The sequence below is a fragment of the Ambystoma mexicanum genome, chromosome 6q, assembly GCF_040938575.1.
Source record: "Ambystoma mexicanum isolate Mex_15411 chromosome 6q, UKY_AmexF1_1, whole genome shotgun sequence".
Classification (NCBI taxonomy): domain Eukaryota; kingdom Metazoa; phylum Chordata; class Amphibia; order Caudata; family Ambystomatidae; genus Ambystoma; species Ambystoma mexicanum.
This window is the reverse complement of record NC_090937.1, coordinates 979094057-979107112: the sequence shown is the minus strand read 5'-3', so window position 1 is coordinate 979107112 and position 13056 is coordinate 979094057. Positions and strand designations below refer to the sequence as shown.

Here is a 13056-nt window from a genome sequence, read left to right as displayed (position 1 = left end):
TCAGGCTTCAGACCGTTACACAGAACCAAAACCACCCTGACCTCAATCTGGGACGACCTTAAAAATCACTGCAGACTCGGCAGGATGCGCTGCACTAATCCTTCTAGACCTATCCGCCGCCTTTGACACAATCAACCACTCAATCCTCCTCAACCACCTCCACTCCCTAGGAATCCGTGGAAACGCTCTCAAGTGGATAGCATCCTTGTGCACCAATAGGAAACAAATAACCCACCTCTTCTCCTATGCTTCCGCTGCCCGACCAGTCAATACCAGAGTTCCACAAGGAGCGTGCCCATCAGCCCTCGTGTTCAACCTCTATATGTCCACCCTCCCAGGAATAATCCGCTCACACAGTATCCGGTGCTATAACTACGCCGATAACACACAATTAATCCTAAAACTCCTCAACGCAAACCCCAACTGTCAGCCCGACCTCGCTGCCTGCCTCCTTGACATTGATCGCTGGATGACCACAACCCACCTCCTCTGAAATCATGGTGTGCGGCAACACCAAGCTTCTCCCCCACCCTCTACCCTGGCCATCATCCATCGGCAAACCACCAATCACCTCAACCACAGTAAAAAACCTTGGATGCACTCTCGACTCTGACCTAACACTCTCTCGCCAAACCACCAATATCTCCAAGTCCTGCCATTACCACCTCAAAATTCTTAGACACATTTTTCCATACCTCTCCTTTCCCAACAGACTCCCCGCTGTCCAACCCATTGTAATCTCAAGACTGGACTATGCCAACTCCCTCTACCTCGGGGTCCATGAATACCACCTCATTATATTACAAAGAGCACAAAAGGCTGCAGCCATATTGCTTATAGCACTTGGCCCAAGAGATCACACCTCTCCAGCTCTCAGAACTCTCCACTGGCTCCTGGTTGGACGAAGGGTGACTTTCAAAACTTTATGCATCTCCCACCGAGCAGTGCATAAAACCGGACCGCTATACCTACAGGACAAGCTAAAACCCTACCACCCACCGCGCACACTAAGATCAAGCTCTGCCCTCCTTCTAGTGATACCAAACATCAACTCAGTCAGGTTAGGAGGATCATCATTCTCAGCCTTAGCCCCCTCTGTGTGGAACTCACTTCCACCCCACATCTGACTCACCGAAGACTACATGTCTTACCGCAAACTACTGAAAAAGTGGCTCTTCCCTTAAAGAATCGGCACTCAGAACAAACAGAATAAATAGCCACAATAAATAGAAACACAATTTTGTTGAACAAAGAAAACAAAGAACAAAGGTAGTCGATCGAACAGATAGAAAGAGTAAAATGGATAATACAACTAAAACAGAAAGGCTGAGTGGAACGAATGAAGTGGATGGAACGGATGGAGCGGATGCAAACGGATGGGACGGACAGAGTGGATGGAACCAGATGAATTGGATGGGAAGAATGGAGTAGGTGGGTGGAATGGACGGAGTGGGTGGAATGGACAGACTGGATGGAGGGGATGAGTGGATGGAGGGGATGAATGGATGGAGGGGATGGAACGGATGAAGTGGAAGAAATGGATGGTATGGATAGAGTGGATGGAATGGATAGAGTACCTGAGCGAACAGATCAGATGAAGGGAATTGAACAGATGAAGAAAATGGAACGGACAAAGAGTGGAACGGACGAAGTGGATGGAACGGACGAAGTGGATGGAGCGGTTCGAAAGGATTGAGTGGATAGATGGATTGAGTGGATGGAATAGATGAAGTGGATAGATGGATGGAATACATAAATGAATTGATGGAGTGGATGGAATGGATGAAACGGATGGAACCGATGGAAGCAATGGACCCGATGAAACGGATAGAATGGATAAAGTGGATGGAACGGATGAAGTGAATGGGAAGGATGGAGGAGATGAGTGGATAGAATGGATGAGTGGAGTGGACGGATGGAGTGGACGGAACGGATGAAGTGAATGGAAAGGATGGAGGGGGTGGGTGGAATGGATGGAGTGGATGGAGAAGATGATTGGATAGAATGGATGAGTGGATGGAACGGATGAAGTAAATGCAATGGATGAAGTGGATGGAATGAATTAAGTGGATGAAGTGGACGGAACAGATGAAGTGGTTGGAATGACTGCTATGTACCTATACCGCCATGTTACCCTATCTATCCTGTCGCTTAATATATGTATGCCGCTATGTACGCCCCCTGTCCTGCTCTTGTGCCTGGCCGTAGGCGCTTCACTGATAAAACACCATATCACACCACTACGCTTACGATCTCCTATACACCATCATTCAACTATAACACAGCTATGCTATGACACATTCGGCCTAGCTGTTCTCATACTAGCATGACCCCACGAACACCTCATCATCCTAATAAAACACAGCTAGCAGAGCACATTCCGGCTAGCTTAGGCGTCTCCTCGGGCCAAACGCAGCCAGAACGCAGTCTGAGTGTCCACCCTCCAGACTGAACACATCCAACCGATTTCCTCAGCACCACACCTACTGCTAAGAAGCAGCTACCATGCAACAACCCCACCAGCTGCACACATATGCGGTGAACACGCACCATATGACACTCACTCTCTCTACTGACTTGAACTGCGGATTCCAAGGGCGTTCAACCTACCAGCTCTTTGAGATCATACCAATGATACATAAGGCGCTATATACATGCCAAGTAACATAACATGAATAACCGGTTACTTTACAAAATATATGATTTGATATGCAGAATGGTGTGAGACCTGTGGGTCTATACAGCAATACAAGGTCTTTACCATTGTGAACGAAACCAATAAAGGGCCTGGGGCGCTCCAACCCCTCCCAAACCTTTTAAAATGCCCTTCTCCTAAATTGAGAAACGCACTCCTTCCAATGACGTTTTATGCAGCGTGTGTTAATAGAACGTGTGGCTTCTATTGTATAACGTTGAAAAAAATAAACGTGCTTGTACATGCATATTCAGCCTCCTTCTTACAACGATGTCCCGGATGGATGTGGGTGTAAGAGCCCTCTTCCAGGCACCACGTGAAGCCCTATTGGGAACTCTTAGCTCGTCCGCTAAGCCGGCTCTTCCCAGGACTCGGGATTACCCTCCCAGCAGGGTGCGAGCTAACCCTTGAAATGTTGGGGAGGCACTAACTTCAGACACGTTGGGGGAGGGGGGAAACGTATTTGTGTGCGGGGCATCTAACTTCCTTAAGCAATCTACAGCGTCGATGTAACAAGCAGTTAACTCTCATTTAAATCCGTTCAGCTCAATGGTGTTGCGCCACTGCCTCGCAGTCCCAGCTGCTCGAGTGAACCGGGGGCACTGAGGCAGGCAATTGTCAGCACGTGCTGCTGGCTGACTAAAGGTCCACCCCACTGCACGGGTGGCTGCCGAGAGCACACCCGCGCTCGCTGGCACAAGTGGCAGGCGACAGAGACAGAAGGCTGGCAGCAGGAGCTCTGCAGACATGGCGAAGGCTGCAGCACTTTCTCTCGCCCTGGTCCTCCTTGCTTGCCTGCCAGGCTCCGCTCATGCCCGGCCGAAGTTCCTGGTCTTCCTGATAGACGGCTTTAGATGGGACTACCTCAATGCCAAGTCGCTGGAAGTGATGCCGGGCTTCAGGGCGCTTGTAGAACAAGGCGTGCAGGCGGAATACCTGACCCCCGACTTCCCTTCGCTTTCCTACCCCAACTATTACACGCTTATGACCGGTGAGTACCGATTGCCCTTCCCACGTCTCTTCGGCGACCAGAAATGCACGGATAATTGCCGATGTCCTTCTGTGCTGCTGACCCTGCCTGTCCCCTCTGCCGTGGAGCACGGGGAGCTGGGTGAACCCTGAAACGGATGGGCGGAGGGAGTGTGGGTGGGTGCTGCCTGATATGAGGGAGACACACATTCTGAAGAATCAGGGTAACCGGCGGGAAATTCTGCCGTTACTTTAGACTTGTTGTCGGCGTGGCGCCGGCACGCAGCACTCTACGCCGTATCCAGTTTACGGCATGGCGAGCTGTGTTCCCGGCTTTAATTCCATTGTGTCGGTATCGTCGTGTAGCCACAGCTCAGGAAAGTGATAGATGTCATTTTCCCATGACTTGAGAGACTAAGGAATACGCATAATAATGTATATTTGGCTCTTTGAATATTTTGCTAATGGCTAGCGCAGCAAGTAACGGAAGTCTCACGGTGACCCGCTGCACGCGTTCCCGCTGATCCTTTTAACGACTACCGCTTTGCATTCTGGTACCTGTAGTTTTATTTTTCTCACCGGGCCGACAAGAAGCAGACTTCAAAGCAATTTAAAGCCGGGCCTTGGTTTAATCTTCAGCAAATCTGTATTCTAAGAGTTCAGGAACAATGGCCACTGTGTTGCTTTTGCATTTAGTGTAGTCATGAGTTTCTGTGAGCTGCCAGTCACTGTTCTCTAGACACGCATCACTCATATTTGTGGGTTCGACACTCCGTTAGAGTAAAAAAACATTGAGTGCCACAAATACTTCAAATGATGGAAGCACCCACTCTCAGTGGCGTAACCCAAAATGTGAGAGGGCCCTTGCGAGCCATGCTGAAGGTCCCCCTTCCCCCTCCATGCTCGGCAACAGAACATGGGCCGCGGCCGCATTCCAGGCCAGCCTGGAACACCATGCATGTTTATTCAAGAACTGGGTATTTTCCCTATTTTTGTTAGCGGGGATCAGTTCTCAAGAGGGAAATTTTTAAGAACAAACGAGAGAAAAAATTATCAATAGTACCTGCAAGACTGAAAATAGTAAAAGTCTTCCATAAAAATGAATTTTCCAAAATATTGATATTTACCACAATGTGATTTGGGTTTCTCATTTATGTGGATGTCCAAAATGGGTGTTTTTTTTTTAGTAATTGTTAACCTGTATCATAGATGCCGTGTTGTATAGGATACCATTTTTAGGTACTATTGATAAATTAATACAGTGGAAGTTTTTGTAAATAAGTGTATGTGGTCTTGTGGTGGGGAGAATTGTCTTGTTAGTGCTTGATTTGTACAATGCACACATTTTAAAAGTCTCACCAATCTGTTATCAGCGGAGAGAGGGGTAATCAGTTTTCCAATTTTTTCCCACCACGCATGTGCAATGCGCATAGTGATCATGCTGCTGCAGGGGGCGCACCACACACACTGCACTCATTGAAAGATGCAAGCATGTGTTTTAATTAAACCTTAAATCTTTCACCTAGCAAAGGAACAAAGTGTCTGTGCCTGGCTCCTGGCACCCCAATGTGATCAACCAACTCTGGGTGTGAGCAGTCACAGGGGTGCAACGCAACCTACATTGCAGGGGGAGGGGCTAACTCGTGATAGGAGGGACCACTTCAGAAACTGGGAGGGGCAAACCTGGCAGCTCTTCCTCCTCTATTCAATACCAAAGGTGGTCCGTTGTGCGGCCCAAGTAAGCCAGGGGACCAGACGGTAGTACAGCATGTCACCCCCTTCCCTCTCCCACACACCCCCTCGCCTCGCCCTCCGCCACAACTCCTACCCTCTCCCCACCAAAATCAGCCCCTTAGCCCAGCATTACACACCCACAAACACTCCTTCACATACATAGCCACGTTCAATAGACTCATAGTTGAAGCAGAATGGCCAGTCGAGAAGAGAACCATGTTATTTCATCAGGGGTTGGGGGGGGGGGAGGGTCAAGGATGTTCTCGCACAAGTAGTGAACACATTACACAATTTATGTACACACTCCTTGCACACATGCATGCATACATAATGAGCTACCATGCAATAATGCTTCCCTCACCTCTTTGCTGAACAAAAAGTAAATGCGCACATCAGCCCCCTCGCCTCAGATGTGAAAGAGCACATACGTTATATGTTGGCTCGCATCCGTGGGTAGGGGGCTGATGTGTGCATTTGAGCGGAGAGGCGAAGGAAGACTTTCCTGAAACTAGCAGCTTTAAACTTTTGCTGCGTTTGTACGAATACTTTTTTCTGCACGAACACAGTGAAACTTTAATGCCACCAGTTTTAGGAAAGCCCCCTCCCTTTCTGCTTAGCAAAAAGCAAAGTGTGCATATCATCAGCCCCCTCCCCACAGGTGCGTGCCAACATATAACAACGTTTGTAATATGTTCTTTCAGGTTTGGGGTTGAATGAGCGAGGTGAAAATGTTCGAGGGATAAAAGATTGAAGATAATTTTTTCGAAATAACCTTTGGTCTTTTCTCCCCTGAACATTTCAGACTTGGCCAATTCCCTCTCACACCCCCCAACACACCCTAACCCCCAGCCTCCTACTTACCTTGCCTCCGACTTACTGGTCCCTGCGACAAATTGTTCCCTTTTACTGCCATGATCGGGAACCAGTGCCACGGGACAGCAGTGGCGTAGGAGACCCATACAATCTAAGGGGGACAGGAGACACCTTGGGGCCTATGCTTTTTTTATTTGTTTATTGTGTTTTAGTCAAAGAACTCAACTTTTCACAAAGTTAAAATAGCAGTACGTATTAAATTACATACATCATCACTGTATAAAACAAGAGAAAAGAAGAAAACAAAATAGAAGAAAATTAAGAAAAAGAAAAGCATGGAAAAGGCACTAGCTAGGCACCGCCATAGTGGTATTAGGTACCCACTGATGGTAGCAGCTGCAAAATGGTGCAAGTACCTGGACATATAATAGCAGTGCTAGGCAAATGACCAATACGTATACACAAGCAAACACCTGCCATTGCTGGTTTTTAGCAGGACTTCGGTGAAGGAAATGCCCAGTGCTAATAGAGTGGCTGTAGGCAGCTCTGGATAAGACATTTGTATTACACCAGTAGTATGTTCCCAGCTCCAATTAAGTTATTAACTACACAGGGCTTTGTTGTAAACATGCCTAAGCCAATGGCTTTTTCTAAACAAGAACTGGCACTTTACGTGCCTTTTATGGATAATTCTAGTGTTTTTTAAAGGAATCGGTTATGGCGTAAAATGAGTCCGCTGCCTGCATGGCATCCACCAAAGACCCATGAAAGTTGCTAAAATAGCCCAAATAACAGGAGGCTGTGTCGCAAGGCAAGATGCCATGCACCCTGGCACCAGCTCCCACTACAGGACAGGTCAGGGGTGAATATATACCTAACTTAAGGTTTGTGCTGACTTTATCTTAGCTCGGGTAAAACTCAGACAATCTGCATGCAAACCCCCATAAACCTTTCCTGCACCAAGCTACCGTACGTACACGCACCCCTAAATCAGATCGGAACCCGGGCTGCATACACACACCCCTAAATCTGACACCCGATCTTACCTCTGTGTGTTAGATTGATATTTTGTTTCTATCGCGCTCGTACACAAGTATACAAGGATGTTGAATCCTATGTGCAAGTGTCTGTATGCCTGCCTTCGGATAGCATGAGGGCTTTGCATTGCCATTTCCCCGCCGAGAGGTTGCGCACTCGGATATATGAATATGGGTCATTCCAAGCAATAGTAGGCGTGCAATGGACTGCCAGCGGGCCGTTCCTCGTAATGGCCACATTTTCCCTGTTCTTCCTCTTTTTCCGCGTTCCACCCTCTACCCTGGACTCCGCGCAAGCCACGCCAAAGCTCTGCGTGGCGTCTCGCACAAGACCCTCTGCCTCTCGCAGTGACGTGCCGAGCCTGCACTAAGTCCCTGCGAAAAAGTACAGCGCTGTCGATTCCATGAATTGACAAACAGGATTTCGGGTGCAGTTAGGTGGCCAAAGTCCCTATTTTCTGTGCAGATATTTCCATGAATTGGGTCCTAAATATGCAACTTTTAAATCTCTAGCAAAACCCTTCACAATGTAACACACAACCCCACTCCACTCTCTTCCAAGGTCTTGGTTTTAAGTCTACTTCATGCCCCGCACCTTAATGGTCACTATTATATTGGTGTGAATGTGCTTTCATTTTGTAATTTTAGTGAGTTTCTCAAACACCCGTCTGGGTGCATTGTGGAAAATACCTGCACATCTCCCCAAACAGACACCGAGTATTAGAAACAACCGTGCAGAACTGCCGCTGGCTATGGCCAATACAAACACCTTTCCCCGTCCATCGAGTTGTGTTCATGTGTGTAAGAATGCCACAAAAGAAGAGTGCATCAGGTCCACCATTGCCAAGGATGGGGCGCCTAGGCGGTTTCAGGGTGATTAACAACTGATGTCACAGAAAGGCAACACCACCGCCGCCTTTAGCCAACTCAAGAGTGTACTCATGTGCAAACGGAAAGCCCACTGGGGTATGAAAAGTCGAGGGCCCCAGTTCTGGACTATGGTAAGATCTCTGCTGCAAGTGCATTAACCCGATGAGCTCCCACAACTCCTACATTCCTAGAAAGACAACAGATCGGATGCAGGCCCAGAAACGTGAAGGTTGCCAGCAGGCCAGACAAAGCCTTTCATTGGCTAAAGGTGAATACATTGGCCATTGGAATCAAGCTCATTAAAAAAAAAAAAAAACTACATTCTGAAAACGTGGTGCGCAAGCTCTCAGCACTGGTATTTACACACACCATTGGCGAATAGGCTCCTGAGTGCCACAGACCCAACTGGAGCAGTGTTGTGTGTTCAAGCAGTGCTCAAGTGGAATAAGGGAGCTCACACTCTTCTAATAAGTCCCTCTTTTACTTGGTAGTTTTGCTCAGACGCCTCTATTTCCTGACGTGCGGCCCTACAGTACAAGGAAGCATGTTTAATCACATGAAACTCTAAAACCAGTTTTCCATGTCTATAATCTCTTCTGGATAAGTTGCCCAATGTCAGTTTTATTTTCTTTGCTCAGTGGGTGATTATGTAGCTCAGCACACTAAGCGCTTCAAATATTTAATCTAACTACTTATTTTTGTGTCATATACTTATGCAGTTTGCACGGTCTCATGGTACGTTGGGTCCTGCAAGAAATAAGGGTCCGTTAGTGGGAGAAGAGCAAAGGTTCGCATTTTATTCCTGAAGACAGTACATTTATGCACAAACACAAAATCTACGGGAAATATTTTCAAAATCCGTCTATGCTATGGTTGATGAGGGGTGGGCGGCCCGAGGTTGTGTCATGCCCAGTCGAGTGACCAACTCAAGGACAGGGTACAGATTACAGAATTACACTTCACTTACCTTAGGTACGTAGTAGCTGAGGAGGTCAAGTCGGAGTCTCACTCTGTCTCTAGTCTCTCCCTCGATCAGCACGAGCACGCGTCACTGCCTGACTTATCCTTTGTTCTGGAAAAACAAAGGCTGAGGCTCAGTCTGCGCAGCAGTGCACTGTACAGGGGCACGTGCAGTTTGTTCCCCTGCCTGGGCACGTTCCATATGCGCAGGCGCGGGGCATGCATGAGCGAGCAGCAGAAGTACTTGTTAGTTATAACTTATACTTTTGCTGTTTTGCACGCATGCTGACATGACAGCTGCAGCCTGCAGTCTGAAGGCTGCCAGTGCCAGATGTATTTTTACATGCTGCAGAGACACAATTTTGGGGGGGATAAATGCCATTATATCCCCCCACTTAAAATTGTGGGGGGGATTTGATCCCCTGTCCCCCTCATGTCCTACGCTCATGTGATTCAGCTGCGGGGGTGTCCCCAGCAACCCCTGTATAGTATAGGGAGAGGGGGTTGCTGCGGACTGCCGCGCAGTCCTTTTTTTGGGGGGGGTGATTGCAGGACAGCTGCGGGGGTGAACATTTTAACCCCCGCTCTCTGTACTGTATAGTATAGTAAGTGGGGGTTGAGGGGACACCCCCGCAGCCCTGGTCCAAATTGAAAAGACCTTCCAAACCAAAAGGCAAACTTTTAGAAGGTAGAACATTTGGTAGTACCTTATTTCAGACTTTTGGTTGGGTAGGTCTTTTCAATTCAGTCTTTTTGGATGATACCTTCTTTCACATCCATGGGGAGGGGGCTGATGTGTGCACTTGCTTTTTGTTAAGTAGAGAGGTGGAGGAAGCCTTTAATGCCGCAAGTTTCAGAAAAGGCTTCCCTCCCCTCTCTGTATAACAAAGAGAAAGCGTGGAAGCCCTGTCCCCTCACCTCACATTTCTGAGGGGCTAGAGCCCAATTAGCTCAATGGCGTTGCACCACTGAGCAGTGATATTATGCACAGTAATGATACCGTAAGGAAACATGTTCATGCTGGCCCTGCCAGTACATGCCAGGATCCCCATGTACGAACATTCTCTTCTTGGCTTTTCCCTTAATGCCAATAAAAATGTATTTATTAATTTATGTTAATATACAGGAAGGAACTATGCTTTTTTGGTCACAAAAGAATGTACAATAGATAAGAAACAAGATTTTATGGGAAGCAGTGAGCTTCTTGCAATGGGTTGAGTTTGACTGGGACGTTATTAGGGGGTTGCTATGGGTGCCCCTCTGCCACCCCTAGACCTGGACAAAGAGGCAGTGCCAAGAGTTCTGTGTTGCACTGGAAAAAGGTGGTTGTAAATGCAGCTAAAAGTGCCACTGCTTTTTTCACCTGGAATCTCGATCTTGTTAGCTGGAGAAATAACAGGGATGCAGGAAAAGCCATGACGCCACCATCGCTCACAGGCTGGCAGTCCGTTCGTGAAGAATGCCTGAATAGTTGGGTTCAGAGGTGGGCTGTCTGTGCAGCTCATACCCAGTAATATAGCAACAGGAAGGGCTGATCTAGCTAGCTGGGAATGAGTATGATATGATATGGCATTTATAACGTGCCTGTACACAAGCAGCCTGCAGTACTCAGTGACTGCACATCAGGAACACAGATCTCAACAGTGTTTCTCTTTGTCTGCTTTGCACATCAAGTGAGCCACTGGGCCTGTGATGAGAGGGCTGTGCCCAACTGACTTCTGCCGCCAATCCTGCCTGGGCACTGTGTGTCCTGACCCAGATCTGCTAGATCTGCATCACAGGCACACTGTAGATAGACGCATGGTGAGATTTATTTACAAGAGGTTGTCCACTGCCTTTGAAGTAAACCATCTGTTGCTTCCTCAAGCAAAAACATACATATCTGTGAAAGGATAGCTCAGGGGCAATGCACTTGCTCTGGGAACAATAGGTTGCAGTGCAACATGGGTTCAGTTCCTGTTCCAGCGCTTAGAAGCTGGAGGGGGCTGGCGTTAAGCAAGATGTAAAGGACCAAAGAAAATAAGAAAATGGGTCTTTTGTATGGGTGATGTCATTGAACTTCTGCTGCTTGCATTTCAAAATAAAAGAAAACCTGCAATTACTGCGAACTGCAACATATCCTTCCCCTCTATCTTCCATTTTACAGAAAAACTGTGGGTTACTTACCAAATAAGAAAAACCTGGAAGGTTTCATTCATAACCACTTAACCACTAGCGCAGCTCTGGGCAACCCTCCAGACAGTGGCAGGCACTGGATGTCTGCACTTTGGGTTTAGGCCTCTTCGAAATGCTCTGTTTAAAGTTTAGTCCAAGTGATGCACAATCGTCCCGGCTGTTGTGTTGGACGTCTGATTACATTCACAGTAATTTGGTTATATGGGCCTATAGACACTTATATTAAATCTACATACATCAATGCCCTCAGAGCAGTCTGGGGTCTGAAATGCTCTGACCACATTTCGCTAGTAAGATGAGAAGCACACTGGTTACCCATCAAGGCACGGATCGAATTAAATATTTTTTCCATCACACATTGCTGCCTCACAATACTGCCTCTCCCTACCTCGCCCATCACATTGCTAGGAAACTCAACCCTCTCCTCCTGCGATCCTCTTCCCCCACCTCCCCAAGCTCCCTGAGATTCACCAGAAAAAGTGCTGGAGGCATCAGCTTCACCTCTGCTACCCTCTGGAGTACACTCCCATCCTGCACCCAAGGTGAACCCTCCTACCTGAACTTCAGAGAAAGAAAAAGTAAAAAGCGTAAATTCTGCAAATCTGCCTCACCTTTTTCACCCCTTACTGCTCACATAGAAAGCTGGCTGTTCATTGTCCTAATCTACCCCTCCACTGCTCACTGCCACAATGCTGAAGCCTGTTCAGCTCAATGGTGTTGTGCCACTTCCTCCCAGTCCCAGCTGTTTGAGTGAATCAGGGGCACCGAGGCAGGCAATTGACAGCACGTGCTACCAAGTGCAAATGTGCTGCTGGCTGACTAAAGGCAAAAAACAAGGGGGGTCCTGGGAGGCCCTCTGCTAGATATTAGTCCTGGTTACGAGAGCCTTACCCAGAGTCTTTAGCTCACTATCTTTCACAGAGGAGAAATATCTTACAGTAAGTTACTAGGGGAATCCAGACGTGGACCCCTTGCTCACTATTCTTAAAGAGGCACAGCTCCACCCTACTGATGAGGTCCAACCAGACCATAACACATGTCTGGGGTTGCTGTTGGTCCTCTTGTTCAGAGAAGAATTGCCCAGAATTTCGGTGCTGGGCTGCCCCAGGGTAGGACAAAGACTGATATGTTTATGATATTTCTCCTCTGTGAAAGATGGTGTGGTAAAGAATCTGGGTAAGGCTCTCATAACCAGGACTAATGTCTGGCAGAGGGACTCCCAGAACCCCCCTTGTTAATTTGCATTATTTAATTTACTTTGGCTCTCACGCTAAGTTACTAGGGGAATCCAGACTTGGACCCCTTGCTCACTATTCTTAGAGAGGCAGAGCTCCACCCTACTGTTGAGGTCCAACCAGACCGAAAGACGTGTCTGGGGTTGCTGTTGGTACTCTTGTTCAGAGAAGAATTGCCTAGCATTTCGGTGCTGGACTGCCCCATGGCAGGACAAAGACTGATATGTTTAGGATATTTCTCCTCTGTGAAAGATAGGGAGCTAAAGCATCTGGGTAAAGCTCTCATAACCAGGACTAATGTCTGGCACAGGAACTCCCGACCCCCCATTGTTAATTTGCCTGACTAAAGGTCCATCCCACTGCACGGGTGGCTGCGGAGAGCACACCCACGCTCGCTGGCACAAGTGGCAGGCAACAGAGACAGAAGGCTGGCAGCAGGAGCTCTGCAGACATGGCGAAGGCTTCAACACTTTCTCTCGTCCTGGTCCTCCTTGCTTGCCTGTAAGGCTCTGCTCATGCTCGGCTGAAGTTCCTGGTCTTCTGGATGGATGGCTTTAGATGGGACTAC

The 13056-nt window shown here is 47.8% G+C and overlaps 1 protein-coding gene across 1 annotated transcript in view; it reads left to right on the top strand.

Moving 5' to 3' along the window:
• The first annotated feature begins 3270 nt into the window (after nucleotides 1-3270).
• ENPP6 (ectonucleotide pyrophosphatase/phosphodiesterase 6) overlaps nucleotides 3271-13056 on the top strand; it is a 490209-nt gene continuing 480423 nt past the window's right edge. Inside the window, exon 1 of the mRNA XM_069631484.1 lies at nucleotides 3271-3686. Coding sequence (XP_069487585.1) covers nucleotides 3443-3686 — 244 coding nt within the window. The 5' untranslated portion in view covers nucleotides 3271-3442. The remainder of the gene's footprint in view (nucleotides 3687-13056) is intronic.